Source organism: Phocoena sinus, chromosome 1, assembly GCF_008692025.1.
Source record: "Phocoena sinus isolate mPhoSin1 chromosome 1, mPhoSin1.pri, whole genome shotgun sequence".
NCBI classification, from domain to species: domain Eukaryota; kingdom Metazoa; phylum Chordata; class Mammalia; order Artiodactyla; family Phocoenidae; genus Phocoena; species Phocoena sinus.
The window spans coordinates 171,876,506-171,900,009 of record NC_045763.1 but is presented as its reverse complement, the minus strand read 5'-3'; the positions used below and the strand labels follow the sequence as shown (position 1 = coordinate 171,900,009).

The window sequence follows — 23,504 nt, the reverse complement described above, 5'->3', positions numbered from 1 at the left end:
GAGCTAGGTAAATACAGAGTATAATATGATAAGTCTTAGTCTTACCTTTTATATATATAACATAAGTATCAAATCTGTTGAATGAATTTTATTTTTAAAAAATCTCGTCTTGTTTTCTATGGTAGTTAATTATTTGCAGTAAGTTGGTATATTGGAAGATAAATTTTGGCTATAATGAAATTCACATTTGTTTGTTTCTTAGCCATAATGTGAAATTTAAAATTTTTGGTAAGTGAACTTAGAAATAAACTTATCTTTTCCTTTCCTTTTATAGGTATTCCTAGTCGTAAAATAAACAACACTACTAGATCCTCTGCTGATTCTAGAAATGGACTAAATTTTACAGAAGGTGAAGCTCGAGGAAATGGTACACAGCCTGTTCTCTCTGGAACTGGGGAAGAGACTGTTAGGTTAGGTAAGCAAAGAGTACATAAATTTTAAAAGTACGTATGTTTTTAGTTCTAGATGATATTGAGTAATTATTTTTAAAGATGTGATTTTTGCTTTATCTCTTTTTAATCTAGATCTACCATTTATATCTTGAAGAATCTCACTTAACATAATTTTTATTTAGAAAGTTCATGATCTTCTGTTAGCTCTAAATCTTTAGAACAGAGGTTGGCAGACTTTTTCTGGCAAGGGCCAGACAGTGAACATGTTGGGCTTCATGAGCCGAAGGGTCTCTGTTGGAACTGCTCAACTTTCATTGTGGCACGAAAGCAGCGATGACGATGTATGCACAGATGTGAATGGCTGTGTTCCAACAAAGCTTTCTTTATCAAAAGAGGTAGAGGACTGGAATTGGCCTGTTAGTCATAGTTTTGCCAACTCCTTCTTTAGAACATAAAAGATTTCTTTTGCTAATATCAACAGGATTTCCTGTGGATCCACGAAAGGTACTAATAGTAGCTGGCCATCACAACTGGATTGTAGCTGCATATGCCCATTTTGCTGTGTGTTACAGGTATTGTATAATTAATAATGGTTTGCTTTTTATTTTGGGGGGTATTTTTTAATATTGTGATTTTATTTTTATAGATTTAAGAGCTATTTATTTTAGTCATCAAATTTTTTTCCTTCATATTTTGCCCACTTCTGTATCTCCTGATTAGATTTAGTTTGCTTTTATTCTCACAACTAATTTGGTAAATATTATTGATAGCCTTAGTATGTCTTAAATATTGTATATACAGTGTGAACTGTGATATAACTGAGATATCTTGAAGTTACATCTTCTTGCTTAGTATATCCAGCTTCTGAATCATTTAACTATTGTTTTAAATGGTGAGGGAGGATTGTTAATGTGAGCCCTGTGTTTTTTGTCTATAATGATTGAGTCTTTTGTACTCTATGGTAGGGGAGAATAGGACCCTACATTGGTCGTGACTGCCACATGGTTGGGAGTGAGCTGAAGCAGGACAGTTGTAGGCAGAAGTGATGTAGTTTAACATCTATAATGTGTGAGCTTTACACAGAGGTAGTTTGGTTTTACTAATTCTTGCATTCTCAGTAACTAACAGGGAACAAGGAAAAGTGTACACCAGTGATTTCTCTTTTTCAATTGGAAAAAAGGTAGGATTATTAGTTCAAAATCACTGTATGCAGTGAGAAATGTTGATGACAGGAAATGGCGTAGAAGAACAAAAATGGTTAGGATATACTAACTTAGACTATGATCCTATTGAATTTAATTGCCAAAATATCAAAAAACATATAAATATTTGTCACTATTGAATTTAGTTAAGAAAAAGTAGCCACAATAGATTAAAAATATTTAAAATGTCTTCTAAAGTTTACAGATACATTTAAAGGATCCCAGATGTATTGAATAAAAGAAAAAACCCCCTCAGTTTATGAGAGATTTGCCATATGTGTTAAAGAAAAAAAACCCTCATATCAGTAATCTGCACTTTATATTTTCATTGCAATAGAGATTTGGTGCACACTTTTCATTTTGAGAGTGTTCCATTGATATGTATTTTTAATATTATTTATTGAGTAGTATGAAAAATTTTTTTGGATGATTTCTTTCAGGGATGATTTTTTATGAAGCAAGACTGATCTGAAAAAGGGATTTTCTGTTTTTTTTTTTTTTTTTTTTTTTGCGGTACGCAGGCCTCTCACTGTTGTGGCCTCTCCCGTTGCGGAGCACAGGCTCCGGACGCGCAGGTTCAGCGGCCATGGCTCATGGGCTCAGCCCACTCTGCGGCACGTGGGATCTTCCCTCACCGGCTCACGATCCCATGTCCCCTGCATCGGCAGGCGGACTCTCAACCACTGCGCCACCAGGGAAAGCCCGAATTTTTTTTTTTTTTTTAAGAGTGTTGTTTTGAACTTACCAGCTTATGGACCTAAATTGAGAAATGGTTTTAGATTTTGCTTTGTTTGTTTAAATATTATGTACATTTTTTTGATAGGGGATTCCAAAGGAGTTAGTTGTATAACGATTATACCAAGTTATCCAGGTGTAACAGCATAATTTACGTTACTGCACAGCAGTGCTAAAGATTGTGACTTGCCAGACAGGGACACATGGTATTGCACAAAATTTCACTCACTGAGTGACTAATGTAGGAAAGATGATGCTGTTACATATTCCATTCTTTGTTTTTGCTTTTGACCATGACTTTTCTTTGCTTTCACTGAGTGTTGATTTCAGAGCAACATGCCCATGCAAAGTGACAAAGGGAAAGAATTAAGGACATGTTAGATCTTCTCATGTACAGTTAAATCATTCAACACAATGCCAATAAAAAGATTTCAGAAGAAAAGAAACTATTCCAGTTATTTTAAGTGTAATCATTTTAATAAATTGTTTTTCCACAGCTTTTTATATCAATAAATTTAAAACCTTGAAAAAGGAAAGAGTAGCACAGTGAAATATTTTTCACCTATATTCATTAATTTTCTACCTCGTTAGGTTTTACTTCTGTATTTCTTTTTTCTTGCTCAGCTTACAACCTGTCACTTATATTAATGAAGAGTATTTGTGTAGATTGTTTCCCTTTTGGAGCTTATATTACACTTTAGATCTTTAATCCATGTGGAATTTACTTTTTGTATATGGTGTTAGATTTAGGAATCTGTTTTATTTTCTTCCAAGTGGGTGGCTAATTACGTTCTGATTATTACATAAATCATCCTTTCTCATTGAATATGAAAGCCCCCTTTATCTTGCTTTATATTTGTATACTTGAATATAATTTTAGACTTTTTTTTTTCCATTGATGGACATTTAGATTGTTTCCCTGTCTTGGTCATTGTAAACAATGCTGCTATGAACACGGGGGTGCAGATATCTTTTCAAACTAGTGTTTTCATTTCCTTTGAATATATTCCCAGAACTGGAATTGCTGGATCATAGGGTAGAGCTATACTTAATATTTTTGGGGAAACTCTACACTGTTTTCCATAGTGGCTGTACCAGTTTACAATCCCACCAACAGTGCACAAGGGTTCCCTTTTCTCCACATCCACACCAGCATTTGTTATCTCGTGTCTTTTTGATGATGGCCATTCTGACAAGTGTGAAGTGATATCTTACTGTGGTTTTAATTTGCATCTCCCTGATGACAAGTGATGCTGAGCATCTTTTCATGTACCTGTTGGCCGTTTGTATATATTTGGAAAAATGTCTATTCAAGTCCTTTGTACCATTTTCTAATTGGATTATTTGGTTTTTTGCTATTGAGTTGTATGAGTTCTTTATATTTTTTGGATATTGACCCCCTTATCAGATATATGGTTTGTAAATATTTTTTCCTATTCCATAGGTTATTTTTTCACTTTGTTGATAGTTTCTTTTTCTGTGCAGATGCTTTTTTCGTTTGATGTAGTCCTACTTGTTTATTTTTTATTTTGTTGCTTGTGCTTTAGGTGTCATTTTCAAAAAAAAAAATTATTACCAAGACACATGTCAAGGAGCATTTTTCCTATGTTTTCTTCTAGGAGTTTCATGGTTTTAGGTCTTACATTTAAGTCTTTAATCCATTTTGAGTTTATTTTTGTGAGTGTTGTAAGGTACAGGTCAAATTTCATTCTTTTACATGTGAATATCCAATTTTCCTCACACCATTAATTGAAGAGAAAATGTCTTTTCTCCATACAGTATTCTTGGCTCCCTTGTCAAATACTAGATGACTACATATGCTTGGGTTTATTTCTGGGCTCTTGATTCTGTTTCATAGGCCTGTTTGTTGATCATCTTAATTATTCCCTTCATTATCTGCTGAGAATTCAGAATAGGAGATTGAGTATTTTTGTGCGTTGGGTTAGATGGAAGAGAAACAAGATAAAGCATTTTTATGTGTTAAAGAGAAAGACTTGGACATATGTTTAACTTCACAGTTTAACCTTTGAGAGGTGGAATCAACTGCCTTTCTAATCAACTTGGCAGTGAGGTGTTGGAAGGAAAACAGTGAAAGTTATATTGAGAAAGGTCCAGTAGAAAATAAACAATGAGGGCTTTTATGCTGATATACAGTGTGTTTTTTACAAACAAAAAAAAAGAACAACAACATAGGCAAACAAAATTGCTCTAATAAATGTAGCTCATCCATCTTGACCACAAAGAAAGAATCATTGTGTCCTTATATTTCTGCCTTCGTATGGTACCCTCTCCAAACCACAGTTGTGTTTTTAGTTGGAGAGTCTCCTGACTAACCTCCAAATCCCTCTATCTGGCTGGGGTCCACCTCTTGAAGGAAAATAGGCAAAGGGAAACCCTAATTGACAGAATCTGGTGTGACAAATCATTTCAGCACTGAGCAGAAATTATGGATTTGGGAGTGGGGAAAGGAGTGGGGAGATGTGGGAAGGAGGGAGAGCTCTTCAAAATAAGATAACTCAGCTCTAGAGTTATGAGGTATCCCCTCACACTGATCAGAATGCCCATCATCAAAAAATCTACAAACTGTAAATGCTGGAGAGGGTGTGGAGAAAAGGGAACCCTCTTGCACTGTTGGTGTGAATGTAAATTGATGCAGCCACTATGGAGAACAGTATGGAGGTTTCCTAAGAAACTAAAAATAGAACTACCGTATGACCCAGTAATCCCAACACTAGGCATATACCCTGAGAAAACCATAATTCAAAAGGACACATGTTCCCCAATGTTCATTGCAGCACTATTTACAATAGCCAGGACATGGAAACAACCTAAATGTCCAACGACAGATGAATGGATAAAGAAGATGCAGTACATATACACAATGGAATATTACTCGGCCATAAAAAGGAACGAAATTAGGTCATTTGTAGAGATGTGGATTGACCTAGAGTCTGTCACACAGAGTGAAGTAAGCCAGAAAGAGAACAACAAATATTGTATATTAATGCATATATGTGGAATCTAGAAAAATGGTACAGATGAACCTATTTGTAGGGCAGGAATAGAGACATAGACGTAGAGAACGGACATGTGTACGCAGGGGGAAGGGGAGAGTGGGATGAATTGGGAGATTTGGTTTTACATAAATACACTACCATGTGTAAAATAGATAGCTAGTGGGAACCTGCTGTATATAGCACAGGGTGCTCAGCTTGGTGCTCTGTGATGACCTAGATGGGTGGGGTGGGAGGGCATGGGAGGGAGGTCCAAAAGGGAGGGTATATATGTACACATATAGCTGATTCACTTCATTGTACAGCAGAAACTAACACAACATTGTAAAGCAATTTTACTCCAATTAAAAAACAAATAATAACTCAGCTCTAGAGGCTCCTGATGAGAAAAGGTTGGGAAACCATCTAGTTCCATAAAAATTGCTTCTAAATATTGAGAAATGAATTGGACTTTTAAGTTATGATTTATTGGGGTATTATTTTATGCCAGGCATTACACTAAAGGCTCTTGTATACATTTTCTCATTTAATTATTCCAACAACCTGTGGCATGGATCTCATCGTCCCCATTTTACTAGTGAGGAAATCAGTTTGGAGAAAAAAGTACCCCAGGTCATCCTGAGGAAAGAAGTGACAGGATTCTCAACTAAATCCTGAGTCTAAAGCCACTGCTCTTCACCACTGTGCCCACCATGCCTTTCTTTTAAATTACAGCCTTCCAAACATTGCTATTCCATTTGCGTTTTAATTGCTCAAAAACATCTTACAATCAGTATTACCTTGTTGCTCCATGTGATTGTATTGAGATCTGGGTGTCAGGAGCTGTTAATACCTCTCTCCATCCCAATGCTTCCCATGTCTCTGGCACACAGAAGATACCTAAGAATGCATCAGAAAAAATGCTGTGTTCCTGGTCTCTGGTGTTAGTAATGTCAAACAATTTGGACAACATTATTAGTAATTCTTTGACTCAGTGGGACAGGCAGTGGGCTCAGTCTGAGGGCTGCCCTTCCTCACCTTATGGTTTCTATTCCTAAGGGAGTGGACTGGGGTGGAAACATCTAACAAACAAATCAACTGAACAACAAAGTTTCAGGTGCAGAGACTTATGAGAAGAAAATAACATAGCTGACTTGTATTAGTTTCTTACTGCTGTTCTAACAAATTACCACACATTTAGTTTCTTAAACAACACAGTTATCATCACTCAGTTCTGGAGTTCAGAAGAGTTCAAACTAGATCTTGCTGGGCTAAAATCAAGGTATTGGCAGGGCTGGGTTCCTTTTGGAGGCTCCAGCAGAGAATCTGTTTCTTTGCCCTTTCTGGCTTCTAGAGGCCGTCTGTGTTCCTTGGATCACAGTTCCTTTTTCTGTCTTTAAAACCAGCAGCATGGCATCTTCAGATCTCTTCCCTAACTCCCACTCTCCTACCTCTGCTTATAAGGACCTTTATGATTACATTGGTTGCACCTGGATAATCCGTCCATCTCTTTAATTTAATCACAACTGCGAAGCCCCTTTGCCATATAAGGTAACATATTCACCGGCTTCAGCAGTTTGGATGAGGACATGTTTGGGGAGCCATTATTCTGCTTACCACATTTGGTGAGGAGTGCCATAGTTCAGATGGATAGGACAGACATCAACTTGGAGGTGAATATTACTTTTCTAGTTTGGATTTTAATTAGCTTGTACAAGACACCTACTGAGACAGGTCTTTTTTTTTTTTATTTTGGAGTATAGTTGATTTACAATGTTCTCTTAGTTTCAGGTATATAGCAGAGTTGATTCAGTTATACACATACATATATCCATTCTTTTTCAGATTCTTTTCCCATTTAGGTCATCACAGAATACTGAGTAGAGTTCCCTATGCTTTACAGTAGGTCCTTGTTGATTATCTATTTTATATGTAGTATTGTGTATATGTTAATCCTAAACTCCTAATTTATCCCTCCCCTGCTGCGTTTCCACTTTGGTAACCATGTTTGTTTTCAAAGTCTGTGAGTCTCTTTCTGTTTTGTAAATAAGTTCATTTGTATTATTACTATTTTTTTTTTTTAGATTCCACACGTAGGTGATGTCATATGATAGTTTCTTTGACTTCACTTAGGATGATAATTTGTAGGTATATCCATATTGCTACAAATGACATTATTTCATTCTTTTTTATGGCTGAGTAATATTCCCTTGTATATAAGTATCACATCTTTACCCATTCCTCTGTCAGTGGACATTTAGGTTGCTTCCATGTCTTGGCTATTGTAAATAGTGCTGCAGTGAACACTGTGGTGCATGTATCTTTTCAAATTATGGTTTTCTCCAGATATATGCCCAAGAGTGGGATTGCTGAATCATATGGTAGTTCTATTTTCAGTTTTTTAAGGAACCTCCATACTGTTCTCCATAGTGGCTGTACCAATTTACATTCCCACCAGGGGTGTAGGAGGGTTCCCTTTTCTCCACACCCTCTCCAGCATTTATTGATGATGACCATTCTAATTGGTGTGAGGGGATAACTCACTGTAGTTTTGATTTGCATTTCTCTGATAATTAGTGATGTTGAACATCTTTTCATGTGCTTTTTGGCCATCTGTATCTTTGGAGAAATGTCTGTTTAGATCTTCTGCCGATTTTTTGATTGGGTTGTTTGTTGTTTTTATATAGAACTGCATGCTTTGTTTGTAAATTGTGGAGATTAATCCCTTGTCGGTCACTTTGTTTGCAAATATTTTCTCCCATTCTGTGGGTTGTCTTTTCATTTTGATTATCGTTTCCTTTGCTGTTCAAAAGCTTTTAAGTTTAATTAGGTCCCATTTGTTTATTTTTGTTTCCATTACTCTAGGAGATGGATCCAAAAAGATACTGCTATGATTTATCTAGAGTGTTGTGCCTATGTTTTCTTCTAAGACTTTTATAATATCTGGCCTTACATTTAGGTCTTTAATCCATTTTGATTTTGTTTTTGTGTATGGTGTCAGAGAATGTTCTAATTTCATTCTTTTACATGTAACTATCCAGTTTTCCCAGCACCACTTATTGAAGAGACTGTCTTTTCTCCATTGTGTATTCTTGCCTCCTTTGTCATAGATTAGGTGACCATAGGTGTATGGGTTTATCTCTGGACTTTCTATCCTGTTCCATTGATTTGTATTTCTGTTTTTGTGCCAGTACCATAAGGTTTTGATTACTGCAGCTTTGTAGTATAGTCTGAAGTCAGGAAGTCTGATTCCTCCAGCTCTGCTTTTTCTTTCTCACGGTTGCTTTGGCTTTTTGGGATCTTTCATGTTTCCATACAAATTGTAAAATTTTTATTCTAATTCTGTGAAAAATATCAGTGGTAATTTGATAGGGATTGCATTGAATCTGTAGATTGCTTTGGGTAGTATAGTCATTTTCACAATATTGATTCTTCCAATCCAAGAACATGGTATATCTCTCCATCTGTTTGTATTGTCTTTGATTTCTTTCATCAGTGTTTTATAATTTTCTGAGTATTGGTCTTTTGCCTGCTTAGGTAGGTTTATTCCTTTTGTTGCAATGACAAATGGGATTGTTTCTTTTTGTTGCAATGGTAAATGAGATTGTTTCCTTAATTTCTCTTTCTGACCTTTTGTTGTTAGTATGTAGTAATGCATGAGATTTCTGTGCACTAATTTTGTATCCTGCTAATTTACTGAATTCATTGATGAGCTCTAGTAGTTTTCTGGTAGCATTTTTAGGATTTTCTATGTATAGTATCGTGTCATCTGCAAACAGTGATAGTTTTACTTTTTTTCCAATTTGTGTTCCTTTTATTTCTTTTTCTTCTCTGATTGTGGTGGCTAGGACTTCCAAAACTGTGTTGAATAAAAGTGGTGAAAGTGGACAACCTTGTCTTGTTCCTGATCTTAGAGGGAATGCTTTCAGCTTCTCACTGTTGAGACTGATGTTAACTGTGGGTTTGTCATATAGGGCCTTTATCATGTTGAGGTATGTTCACTCTGTGCCCACTTTCTGGAGAGTTTTTATCATAAATGGGTGTTGAATTTTGTCAAAAGCTTTTTCTGCATCTGTTGAGGTGATCATATGGTTTTTAGTCTTCAGTTTGTAAATGTGGTATATTACACTGATTGATTTGCAGATATTGAAGAATCCTTGCATCCCTGTGATAAATCCCACTTAACTTATGGTGTATGATCCTTTTAATGTATTGCTGGATTTGGTTTGCTAGTATTGTGTTGAGGATTTTTTTTTTTTTTTTAATTTTATTTATTTATTTTTGGCTGTGTTGGGTCTTTGTTTCTGTGCGTGGGCTTTCTCTAGTTGCGGTGAGCGGGGGCCACTCTTCATCGCGGTGCACGGGCCTCTCACTATCGCGGCCTCTCTTGCTGTGGAGCACAAGCTCCAGACGCGCAGGCTCAGTAGTTGTGGCTCACGGGCCCAGTTGCTCCGCGGCATGTGGGATCCTCCCAGATCAGGGCTCGAGCCCGTGTCCCCTGCACTGGCAGGCAGACTCTCAGCCGCTGCGCCACCAGGGAAGCCCCTGTGTTGAGGATTTTTGTGTCTATGTTCATCAGTGATACTGGCCTGTAATGTTCTTTATTTGTTGTATCTTTGTCTGGTTTTGGTATCAAGGTGATGGTGGCCTAGTAGAACGAGTTTGGGAGTGTTCCTTCCTCTGCAATTTTTGGGAATAGTTTCAGAAGGCTAGGTGTTAACTCTTCTCTAAATCTTGATAGAATTCGCCTGTGAAGCCATCTGGTTCTGGATTTTCGTTGGAAGTTTTTTAATCACAGTTCCAATTTCAGTATTTGTGATTGGTCTATTCTTATTTTTTGTTTCTTCCTGGCTCAGTCTTGGAAGGTTGTACATTGTACCTTTCTAAGAATTTGTCCATTTCTTCTAGGTTGTCCATTTTATTGGCGTATAGTTGCTTGTAGTAGTCTCTTGTGATCCTTTATATTTCTGTGGTGTAAGTTGTAACTTCTTTTTCATTTCTAATTTTATTGATTTGAGCCCTCTTTTTTTTCTTGAGTCTGGCTAAAGGTTTATCAGTTTTGTTTATCTTTTCAAAGAACTAGCTTTTAGTTTTATTGATCTTTGCTGTTGTTTTCTTTGTCTCTATTTCATTTATTTCTGCTCTGATCTTTATGATTTCTTTCCTTCTACTAACTTTGGGTTTTGTTTGTTCTTCTTTCTCGTACTACTTTAGGTGTAAGGTTAAGTTGTTTATTGGGGATTTTTCTTGTTTCCTGAGGTAAGATGTATTGCTATAAACTTCCCTCTTAGAACTGCTTTTGCTGTGTCCCATAGGTTTTGGATTGTCATGTTTTCATTGTCATTTGTCTCTAGGTATTATTTTGATTTCCTCCTTGATTTCTTCAGTGATCCATTGGTTGCTTAGTAGCATATTGTTTAGCCTCCACATGTTTGAGGGTTTTTTTTACAGTTTTGTTCTTATAATTGATTTCTAACCTTATAGTGTGGTCAGAAAAAGGTGCTTGATATGATTTCAGTTTTCTTAAATTTACTGAGGCTTGCTTTGTCACCAAGCATGTGATCTGTCCTGGAGAATGTTCCATGTGTACTTGAGAAGAATGTGTATTCTGCTGCTTTCGGATGGCGTGTTCCATAAATATCAATTAAGTCCATGTGTTCTAATGTGTCATTTAAGGCCTGTGTTTTCTTATTGATTTTCTGTCCGGATGATCTGTCCGTTGATGTAAGTGGGGTGTTAAAGTCCCCACTATTATTATGTTACTGTCGATTTCTCCTTTCATGGTGTTAACATCTGCCTTATATATTGAGGTACTCCTATGTTGGGTGCATATGTATTTACAATTGTTATATCTTCTTGGATTGATCCCTTGATTATTTTGTAGTGTCCTTCTTTAACTCTTGTAACAGTTTTCATTTTAAAGTCTATTTTGTGTGATACTAGTATTACTACTCCAGCTTCCTTTTGATGTCCGTTTGCATGGAATACCTTTTTCTATCCCCTCAGTTTCAGTCTGAATGTGTTCCTAGATCTGAAGTGGGTCTCTTGTTGACAGGATATATATGGGTCTTGTTTTGTATCCATTCAGCCTGTCTGTGTTTTTGTTTGGAGCATTTAATCCATTTACATCTAAGGTAATTGTTGGTATGTATGTTCTTATTGCCATTTTAGACACTTAGGTTCTTTGACATATGTATCTGTTGTTATACAATTTGCGGTTCAGCATGCTTATAGTAAGTTTCAAAATCTTGTAAGGCATGTCCCCTCCACTCTCTTTCTTTGAGATCTTAATGTGGAAGATAACCATATTCTTGGCATAGCTTTTCCGACTTCAGAGCATTGGTTTACTAGGCAGCAGTAAGGAGATGGAGTGCTATAATATCAGTTGAGCTTGTTCTGTCTTGTTTTACTTATGTGAAATTTTGTATTACATGTATGGAAAATTGTAGAGCAAATATTGCTTTTTCTTTGTACTTAATTTTAACTTAAAAATAGAAGCAAATTCGCATATCTTACTGAGTTAAATTATGTAATTGTTATAATCCCTCTCAAATATGCTGTCCTGATTGTTTTACTCTTTTTTGGCATCTCTTTATTTTATAATCCCCTAATTTTTCTAGAGAAAAATTATTTAGAAGTACACTCTTTGTAAAAGATTAGATAGTATTTTTAAAAAGATTAGATCGAATTTAGTTTTATTATTTTTAAAAAGATTAGATCGTATTTAGCTTTATTATTTATATTCCTCAATTAATGATCACAAGATTACATCATTCACCTCATTAAATAGATACAGCATCTCTTTCTTGAACAGCATCTCTTTCTTGAACTAGTGTATGTCTGCATCCACATAGCAGCATATTATCATTATTCTTGAAGTGCTGACAATTCTTGCTTTGTGTTCAGTCTGACAGTTCCTAAGAGCCATCTCTATTTCATTTCTCAATGTTTGTCAGTATTTAGAGTTTGTTAGATAATTATTTCCATTTGTGTGTTTCAACACATGAATCCCATCTGGTGGCTGAAGTAGGTAATTACAGACCATCCATTGCCTAGGAAAAAATAATACATATTTCTGTGTATTGCTTTTAAGTTTAAGCAAATCATTAGTTCTTGAAATTAATAAGAAGGTTGAATTGCATATTTTTGTGAATTATAGTTGTATTACTTTATTGTACATTTTTAAACAAAAATGAAGCTAAAGTGATTTTATTTAGGTTAGGTGATCATCATTTATGAATACTAAAGTTTGATTTTTGTGGGGAATATGTCATGTAGTATATAAAGGAGCACTTATTTTCTTCACATTTATTTGTTCTCTTTAGGTAAGGCAAAGAGAATCTTTACAATTTTGTTTGTATCACTTGTTTGGTATAACTTAAAAAAATAGATACTCCATAGTTAAAGTTCAGGTCATTTATTGTCATGATTGCTTAACTGTAGGTTTTAAGTGTCTGAAGACTTACTGTGTAATCACAGAGAATACATGTCTGAAAGCCTTAAATTCAGTTAGAACAGAAAAAATTATTAAAAATTTACAGGTGTGTTTATCAGAAGTTAAAGCATTTTTATTCAGCCAACTGCAAATCTGAGTCATGATAATAAGTCTTTACGTATGGGGAATGAATAGGCTCATGAGACTTCTTTCATTTAGAATAAAGCCTTTAAAATCCAGTCCTCAGAGAATGGATTCCAAAGCCCCACATTTTATTCACTTGATTGTGCCAAGGTGTTGGAGTATACATCATATACCAGATCACTCCATTATCTTAGTTTCCATGAATAGACTATCATCTGAAGTTTCAAAAAAAAAACGATTGGTTGAGTTTCAGTTAATAAGAGTAACAATAACTGATCAGTAACTGAAAGGAAGAATAATTAGCCTGAAAGTCTGATTTTTGTTGACTATTTCTATCCATAGATAATCACAGTACCAAATTTTTGTGTAGAAAAGTGAAAGGTACTACTTTTTTTTTTTTTTTTTTTTTTTAAGTTACTAAAGTTTTTACAGTTTGAAGGACTTGGCTGAATTATTCTTTGGAGAAGTATAGAACTCTAGGCTCCTTTTAAGTGGTTTATATGTTTTATGTATGTAAATATACGGTACCTCAGGAGTAATGTGGCTTTGTAGAGGATATAGATCAACAAAATTTTTAATAAATATAAAGGTAGATAAATAGCTGTGATTCAGTTTATTTTGGAATATTCATTTGTGTGTGTTTTTTTGCTTAAGTGCTGCTGAGTCTCACTTATGTGTCTGTTCTTGTTTAACAGAATCAAAGAATCTTCAGGATGGCAACAAGTGTTTACAAGCCCGTATTTGGATTGGACTATTGAACGAGTAGCTCTAAATGCAAAAGTGGTTGGAGGTCCACATGGAGACAAAGACAAAATGGTCGCCGTTGCCTCAGAGAGTAGCATCATCTTATGGAGTGTCCAAGATGGAGGAAGTGGAAGTGAAATTGGTAGGAAAAATCTTGTGTACGCTGTTCCACATAATATTCTGAAGTTTAAGAGGGATTGCCCATAAATAGCAAAACTAGTTATTGGACTAGTTATTAGTTGGCTAGAGCTGCTGCATCTTATTTTCAGGGTCCAGTGATATACAGGACTGCTCAATGTGAGAGGAATGATCTGGTAAGGAGGGAGGAAAACTGAAACCTGACTGCTCTATAAGAATGTGCTTTTCCTGAATCCTGTTTAGTGGTGGCTGCTTTCTCTCCACCTGTTTCATACCACTGGGCCTGAAGATTGGGTGAATAACTTTCTTGTTCCTCCTCATTTGTTGCTTCTAGGCCAGAAAATCTCAAGCTTTTAAATCTCTTCTAAATTTCACCTGACATTCTAGTTCAGGACCATTAAGAGTTTTTCTTTGTATAGGTTTTATCTAATGATATTTAATAATAGGAATTCAAACTGAAATTTTAGTAACTGCTTATTAATTTAAAAAATAACATAAATAAGCCCATTGCATGGTAACATGAATGACACTTTTTTTTTTTTTTGGCGGTACACGGGCCTCTCACTGTTGTGGCCTCTCCCGTTGCGGAGCACAGGCTCCAGACACGCAGGCTCAGTGGCCATGGCTCACAGGCCCAGCCGCTTTGCGGCATGTGGTATCTTCCCGGACTGGGGCACAAACCCGTGTCCCCTGCATCGGCAGGCAGACTCTCAACCACTGCACCACCACGGAAGCCCCCAAATAACATTTTTAATGAAGAATAACTATATTTTCCAAAAATTTTTGTGGAAGAGTGGCAATGGTTTACAATTTTGTAAACCTCTTTAATGTTTTATTGAATTCTGATACTTATTTCTGCTTTCAGTCTGCTACGTTTTGTTACTCTGGTTGAACTACATGAAGAGAATTTGGCTTCACACAGATACATAGTTGAAAAAAAACCATATTTTTATATAGTCTTTTTAGATAATTGTGGATAGTGTTTGCTTCTGTCCCAAAATTTTGAAATGATATCGATGAACTCTGTTCATACAGATCATACTCTTTTAAATTAAAATTCATCAATCTGTTTTGTACTTTGAATGGATCTTTTGTCCTTACATAATTTTATAACATGGATGCATTGGTCATTGGAAAGTGTTGGTTTATTCTGAGTCATGTAGATCTTCCAAGTGTTGATACCTTTCATTGTACAAGCAGAGTAAAAAAAAATCACAATTTTTTTTACTATAACCACTGATCACACCTCTGAACTCTGTTGTGTTAGGAAGTTGTCATGCTCGCTGTGGCAGATAACGCTTTCCAGAATCTTGATATTCACTTGAAACACTGAGTTTGTATTATTAAAGTAAACAGGTCCACTTTTCTTGCTTTTTAGGAAAGTCTACCAAATAACCCAAATCTGAATTACCATAGTTTGTTAGTCGCTAGCTTTCACATGAAAATGGTACGCTAAGAGAAGAGCTGCTGGTTTCCTCTCAGCTCCAGCAATTGGGAAGATGCTTCTCCTCGACACAGTCATGGTACTTAGTCACACAGAATATTCAGAAGACATACACTCAAAATTGAGACTTAGTCAGTACATACTCTTAACACAGATTGCTTCATCCAGGAAATTCTTAAGTTCAGCCAGCCTTTTTTTCTTCCATTGAAGGTGTGTGGCAGAGAAGAATTTAATCACTACCAGTACGGTTTACTGCCACTGCTTTGATTCATGCTAAGGTGCTCGCTCTTTTTACCCAACATTGCTTTGCACCATTAGTGCAGAGATCAACAGGAATGTTCTAGGATAAAGTGTGATATTCATACATTTTCAACACTTTGAATATTTCAACACCATGTGTGTTTGTGGCTGATACTCAGGTAAAAGATCTCTGATGACTGGCTGGTACTGATACTGGATGCACAGAAACAAAACACCAGGTCCAGCCACATCTGTGTATTCGTTTTTGTAAGACAAAAATGCAGTTTTGCAGACAACCTACTGTCTGCACCAGTCTTTAATTCGAGGACTTACTGTGTCATTGAAAAGTGCCAGTGTTGTGGTTTCTTTTACTGACATTTCATCTGGCAGGGCTTTCACCATCGCCATCTGTCCTAAGCTTTCTCAGTCTCCCAGTGATTGTGTGCCCTCTAGCCAGTGCAATGCCATAACTTACCCTGTAGGATGATTCAGTGGCTTTTTCATATCTAGTTTGAAAATCTGTAACAATTTGTGGCTCTTAAAACACTTTTTCCATCTTCATTTAAAAATATTTCTTTAAACTCTGAGTATTTGGTCTCAAGGAACCCACAGCTGGCTTTATAATACTGTTCAAAATTGTTCTGTTGCATAGGTCAATAAGGTCAAGTTATTAATATCTATATAGTTGAAGGAAAGATTACTTTTGTTATTAAAATTTTTATATACAGTTTTGCTCAGTTTGTTTTAGAGTCTCCCTTCCTTGAATCAAAGAACTCTACTATGTCCTATGTAATCTTTGCAGCACTGTTAGATTTAGATGGTGCCGCGATGGATTGAAAGGCAAGTTAAGTATAAGAAAAAATACATTAAAAATAATTTATTTTAGAATAAAAATATTTTAAACAGTTTTAGGTAAAATTAAAGGTTTTCAGAACATTTTAAAAACTAATATGCAAAAACAACTAAGTGTATTTCTTGGTTTTCTTTGTAGGCACAAGGAAAATTGTGTTTTAAAATAATTATAGCAGTTGTAACTGAAGACAACTAATAAAAGCATAGTGGAAGTATTTAGACCAAACTAAGTTAGTCTTGGGAAACTTAGTTATACCCCACGCCTACCATCATAAACCATTCTAGAGAATATAAGAACACAATATGCAGATGCTGTTGTCTAAATGTGACCTCATCACATGTCATGTAGCCTCTGGAAAACTCCTCTGTACATTCTTGAGATAATGAGAATTTGTTAAAAAAAAAAAAAAAAAAAAGCTAGTAGTGCTTTAATATCACCATGAAAATAGTCTTGACTTCAGAGTTCCAGAGGGTTCTCAGAGACCAAGGATTCCTAGACTATACTTAAAGACAATCATTGTTCTAGGCCATTTTCCTTCCCTTCTCTCCCAGCTACTCCCCCAGTCCCCACGCCTGCCCACATTTCAAATCTCATACCATCTGCATTTACGCTTGATGTAGTCCTCAGCTGCCCTCTAGGTTACTATCCTTCATGCCTTTGAAATTACTAACTGATTTTCCAACTCAAAAATTCTTTAACTCCACTGGGATCTTCACTCATTACTTCCCTTTTTATAGGCTTGGATTCCATCATTATAATCACTCTAGCATAGAGCCTCAGTTTTCTTGTATCTTTCCCTTTGCCTTACCTACCTGGAGAAACCACATCCCTGGCCAAATCGACCTTTCCCCCTGAATATTAAAGGCGGTGAGGGAAAAAGAAATGCATATGCACACAAAACAATAGTCTCAGTCCGTGGCCTCTACTCTCAAGTGGGCCTTTAAAGGCTACCCAGAAATCCTACTACATTACCCTTGTCAGTTCTGCCACTCTCCTAGATGACTGTTTCATACCTTTTTCTTTTTCCTTAAACTTCCAACATCTTCTGTCATTCTCATTGAGAGAACAGAGAAAACAAGGAGAGACTTTTCCTAAATTCCTTTAGTCATATCTGCCCATCTACGTGTATCTGTGCTCATATAATCTATTATCACATTTATTACTGTGATTAAATTGTCTCTGATCTTATCTAAGGCCAGCTCCTTATATCCAGCTGTGTACTATATCCTATTTCCTTCTACCTACTGGAGACATTGCTCTAGAAGTTATTCCACTCTGTTGGATCATTTCCATCATCATACAGCTGTGCTTTAATTCTGCCTTAAAATCAACAGAAAAAACTACCCTATGTTCTCTCCCAGTTTTTACTTCATTTTTCTGTTCCTCTTAAAGCAAGAGAGAGTAGTTATCTGATCTTGTTTCTGTATCCTCCTCTTCTCTTTAGAAGTTGCTCTAATTATGCCCCCAACCACTCTATAAAACTATTCCTGTTAGTGTGACCCATGATCTGCACTCTGCTATATCCTAGGATCAATTTATAGTCTTCATCTGGTTAGAACTGTCATTTGATAATATTTGATATAGTTGATTACTCTTTTCCTTTTGAAGACTTTCTTTCTTTGGCTTCTAGGACACCTTATTGTCTTGATTTTTATTATAGCTCTTTGTTTCTTCTCAGTTCCTTTTGATAGTTCTTCCTTATTTGCCTAATTTCAAAATCTTGGCATGCCCCAGGGCTCAGTCCTTGGACTTCATTCCTCTATATCTGTGTCTGGTCCTCAAGATCATTCCCAGGTTCAGTGATTTGCTAGGAGGACTTAGAGGACTCAGCACGTAGAGGTACTTAGAGCTATGGTTTATTACAGTGAAAGCATGCAAAGCAAAATTGACAAGGGAAAAGACACATGGGGTGAAGTTCAGTGGAAACCAGGTACAAGCTTTCAGGAGTTCCCTTCCAGTGGTATCTCATAGGACATGCTTAATCTTCCAGCAGTGAATTGTGACAAACTTGTGAGATGTCTACCAGGGAAGAAGCTCACTAGAGACTTGGTACCCAAGGTTATTACTAGAGGCTAGTCACTTAAGTACCCTCTGCCTAGCCTGTACCAAGATTCCAGATTCCCAAAAGGAAGCAGATGTTCAGCATAGACGACATTGTTTACACAGCAGTTTAGACTTTTTGTCAGCATAGATTAGATTTCTTTTGTCTAGAATTTCATGAGTGGAGTTATGTAGTTTGTGTTCTTCTGTCTCTGGCTTCTTTCATTCTACAGAATGCTTTTGAGATTCATCCATGTTGTTGAGTGTATCAGTGGTTCATCCCTTTTTATTGTTGAGTGGTATTCCATTGAAGTAATATTCCAGAATTTGTTTCTCCATTCATCTGTTGGTAGACATTTGGTTTATTTCCAGATTGGAGATATTAGGAATAAAGCTGCTATGAAGGTAGCAATCTGTCTTTGGACATTTTTTTTTTAAACATCTTTATTGGAGTATAATTGCTTTACAATGATGTGTTAGTTTCTGCTTTATAACAAAGTGAATCAGCTATACATATACATGTATCTCCATATCTCCTCCCTCTTGCGTCTCCCTCCCACCCTCCCTATCCCACCCTCCTAGGTGGTCACAAAGCACCGAGCTGATCTCCCTGTGCTATGCGGCTACTTCCCACTACCTATCTCTTTTACATTTGGTAGTATATATAAGTCCATGCCACTCTCTCACTTCATCCCAGCTTACCCTTCCCCCTCCCCGTGTCCTCAAGTCCATTCTCTACATCTGCGTCTTTGGACGTTTTTTAAATTAAATATCTAGGAGTGGAATTTCTGGGACCTGTGAAAAGTGTATGGTTTATGTTATGAGAAAATGCACCACTGTCTTCCAAGTGGTTATTACCATTTTACATTTCTGCCAGCAATGTGTGAGAGTTCTGGTTGCTCTGCACCCTTACCAACACTTTTTTATTGTCGGTCTTAATTTGAGCCATTCTAGTGGATGTGCAGTGATTTTAATGTTGGTTTTAATTGCATTTCCCTAACTACTAATGATATTGAGCATCTTTTCATGTCCTTATTGACCATTTGTACTGTGTTTTTGAGAAGTGTCTTAAAATCATTGCCCTCTTTTTATGAGATTGTCATCCTATTATTGATTTGTAATAGGTCTGTACATAGATTAGTGGTTTGCAACAAGGGATAATGTTGTCCTCCAGGGGACCTGTGGAAATGTCTGGAGACATTTTTGGTTGACACCATTGAGGGAGGACTCTTCTCTCTTTCTCTCCAACTCCCCCCACCTCACTCCCTTTCCCTCTCCCTAACATCCCTCCCTCATTCCCTCTTCTCTCTTCCTCTTTTTCAAATTCAGTTACATTTTAGGCTACTTCATATTGGCCTTAGATGGCACTGAAGCGCTATTTTTTTTTTCCAATTTCTTTTCTCCCCCTTCTTCAGTTTAGATCAATATCTTTACTGTCTTTTGCCCTTTTGCTGCGGTATTCATTTAATCTGCAGTTAAGCCCATCTAGTAAGTTTTTTATTTGAGATGCTGGACTTTTCAACTCTAAAATTACCTTTTTTGATTCTGTTTTAGTTTGTTTCTCAGCTGAGATTTCTTGTCTATTCACTCATTATGCCTTATTTTTTGCTAAATGCAACATATTCATTATAGCTGTTTTATTAGTTTTTGTCTGCTAATTCCACTGTCTGCACCATCTCATTTATTTTGAGTTACATTTTCCTGCTTCTTCACATGTCTGGGAAGTTGTAATTATATGTTGGGCTTGTGCATGATACATTATGTAGGGAGTATGAATTATTATTATTATTATGTAGGGAGTAACAATGCTGTCTTCTCTTAAAAGATGTGAGTTTTATTCTGGCAGGCAGTTAAATTACCAGAGGCTCTTTATCCTGCTAGGCTTGTTTTTTTTGCGTTGTTAAGGATAGGTAGCCTTTTTCACCTTTGTTTTTTATTTTAGGGCATGACTCCTACTCAGGGTGTGGTGTTATCTTTTTGGAGTCTTAACTGAATGCCTGAAGAGTGAGTCTTACTGTGCTGGAACTATTGAATCCACCCACAAATGACCTCTGCTATTTCCACTTAGCTCCCAGGCCTACAGCAGCCTCTCTCTTTTATTCCTCGGGGATTCTCACCCAGCCCAGGTGCACCCTGGTCTCAGCCAAGGCATAGGAAAACCCCTATACAAATTCTGCGCCATCTCCACTCCCACGCTGGTGCATTTCCCTTCTTTCTTTCTTATACCTTGTTCATAAATTCTAGCTGCCTCAACAGCTCTAGACTCTGATCTCAGCTTTCTCAGTTGAGAGAAACCCTCACTTGATTTTCCCTTGGGTTTCACCTCGCTGTGGTCGGGAGAGCTTATACAGAAAGCCAGTGTGGCCGTGGGGCTGATCTTATGTATTTACTGTTTCAGGTCTTCTGCTCCCGTTGTCCGGTGCCTAAAAACAGTTGCCTCATGTATTTTGGCCAGGTTTTTTTTATGGTGAGGAATAGTCTGATGCCATTTATTCCATCATGACTGGCAGTGAAAGTCCCCTCTAAAACTTTAGGGAAAAAAAAAATACTTTAAAAAATTTGAAATTATAATATACTGGTAAGTATACAGAAAAGAAATCAGTTGTGGGTTTTTTTTTGTTTGTTTTTTTCAAATTGCCACTTGTAACATACCAATTAGTGAAGGAGATTTTATGCCTTGCTTTCTTTCCCCCCCAAAAACAAAGGGTGTGGTCAGTAGCTACCTTATGAGATGGTAGATGGTAATTTGTTCATGTAAAAGAGATTATTTGTTGTTACAAATATTCTTTAGGACCTGACGGCACCATCCGAACAAAATTGTTAGGACTGGTGTATCCATGATAGAGCTTCCCCAGAGGCTGAGCGCCTTTGTTATAACTTACATAAGACGTTGCTGCTGGATTGCTGCCATAAGCAGGGCCCCTTAAGACAGGAGCTTGTCATTACTTACACTGGTGTCCTCCCTGTGGATAGGGGTCAGCATTGTTGAGTCTAAGCAGGGGTGACACTTGAAATTTCTTGAGATCATTCAGAATGTCTTCCTTGATTTCCCAGAATCTCATTCTTCTCTCGAGTAATCAGTGTTTGTTGGTTTTCCTGTTTTTATTTCTACCTTTCACATAGCCCATAGTACTGAATATAGTTATCTTAACATGTTCTGAAAAATTGTCTAGCATCAAGATTAAAGTACTAATACATGAGAGTCCCTGAAGTTGCGTGTGAAATGATTACTCTCTGCTTTGAAGTGGCAAGTTAATTTCTCAGCCAGTTCTGATCAGAGAGCTTATTAGCTTTTGTATGTGTTTTATTTTACTCTGGTTTTTTTGGTTGACAGGTTGGGCTGAGATGATCTATTCATGTGTATAAATATGTATTTATGAGTACATAAAAGTTAATATGTACATATGGAAGACATTCTTAGCAATACTTTCCAGATTTGTTTGTTTTTCATTTTTGTCCAGTGTATATCATTTTTCTTTTTGCTAGATGCCTGGCTTTTTCAAGATTGGTTAAGAATTTTCAAGGTGTTGTTTATTGCCACTGGTCTTGTATATAGTACACTTCTGAACATAAAGAAATATCCCTCATTCATGTAAGATTCAAAAGAAATCAGTTATCTTTTCTGGCTTATGCTTTTTAACATATTACAGTCGCATTTAATTGGTTTGTTTCTCCCCGTGAGTTCTTCAGAGCCTTGTGAATCCTTGTTTTTCTCAGTTAGATGCTGAGAAAATTGTTCGTGTTGTCACACATTAGGTACTTTTATTTTTTTGGGGTACTTTTTAAAAAATAAAACATACTTGAAACAGCTAAAGATACACATAAAACAATATTTTATAGTGAGGCTTATTTTCTAGAATAATTAGGTAGAAAGGTATTTCTCATAAGGTGCTTTTCAAGTAATAGAATACTATTTAAATGTCAAAATTGCATTATAACATTTTTAAGGTGAAAGTGAGCCTTGAGACATTTAGCTTGGACCCAATTTTACAGATCAGGTAAGTAAGAACCTGAAGATGGCGAAGTAGGAACCTGAAGGTGGCAAAGAAAGGTACTGTCAGAGCCAGGTTCTGACCCAGAATCTCCTCCCTGCTGGTGTAGTACTCAGCTAAAGAGAGACAACTGTGTTGGGCCATACATGCTATACCAAGGTGAGCCGAGACATTCTTGGCTCTTCTGCTATTAATGTGGGCTATCCTTACAAGGTCCCTCACCTGCAACCCCTCTTCCCTTTTTTCTCAGGTTCCCTAGGCTTACCCATTCCTGATCCCCCAATTTGATGAATTCCTTTTCACCTTTTTAAAAAACCCAACTCAGATGGCTTCTTAGAAATATTCTCAAGCTCCTTTTCCTGCCCTCTTTTACTCCTCTGGTTATTACTGTACTCTGTGCATCCTTCTGTTATTATTGCATTAAAATTGGTTGTTTGTATTTTTTCCTTTAAATCTTAAGTTCCTAGTAATATCCAGTCTTCTTACGTTTGTTTTTTTTTATTGAAGTTTAGTTGATTTACAGTATTGTGTTAGTTTCAGGCATACAGCAGAGTGATTCGGATATATATATATATGTATATATACTTGTTTTTAATTCTTTTCCATTATAGGTGGTTACAAGATATTGAATACAATTCTCCGTGCTATACACTAAATCCCTGTTGTTTATCTTCTCATATTTTTTAATCCCATGGCCTAGTATAGTTAGTGTCTTTGGAGTTAAATTGAGATCTGCAGTGTTGGGAAACAAGAGGTTTAAAATAAGCTCTGATAAAGGCCTGAATGTTTGTTTTGAATATAGTGTGACTTCTTGCTGTTTTGTTTTGTTCTTTTCTCTTTTTTGCCTATTTCCAGATTTCTAGATACATTCTGGATAGTTGAGGTTGCCAAGTCTGTGTCGGTCCATGAGCAGGCTGCAGCTAAATCTCCTGTGGATTTTATAGAAATGCAGTGGGTTTTCTGATTTAGCGAGTCTGGCATGAATCCAGGAATCCCAGGATTCTTTCTGTTTTATTTTGTTCACTTTAAATCTACGCAGTTGTTTTGACGATCAGCTAGGTTTGGGAGCCACAGTTTCAGGTAACAAGCTGTTCAGTCAGAGTGGGATTACTTGGGGTAGACTTCTATCTGCCACTTAAGAGCTTACAGGTT

General features: G+C 36.5%; 1 protein-coding gene across 3 annotated transcripts in view; it reads left to right on the top strand.

Annotated features, from left to right (window-relative positions):
• KCTD3 (potassium channel tetramerization domain containing 3) overlaps window positions 1-23,504 on the top strand; it is a 70,760-nt gene that overhangs the window by 12,754 nt on the left and 34,502 nt on the right. For all 3 annotated transcript variants that reach the window (XM_032647305.1, XM_032647295.1, XM_032647293.1), the window contains exons 7-9: window positions 275-415; window positions 874-964; window positions 13,597-13,787. In XM_032647305.1, the coding sequence (XP_032503196.1) occupies window positions 275-415; window positions 874-964; window positions 13,597-13,787 (423 nt within the window). The remainder of the gene's footprint in view (window positions 1-274; window positions 416-873; window positions 965-13,596; window positions 13,788-23,504) is intronic.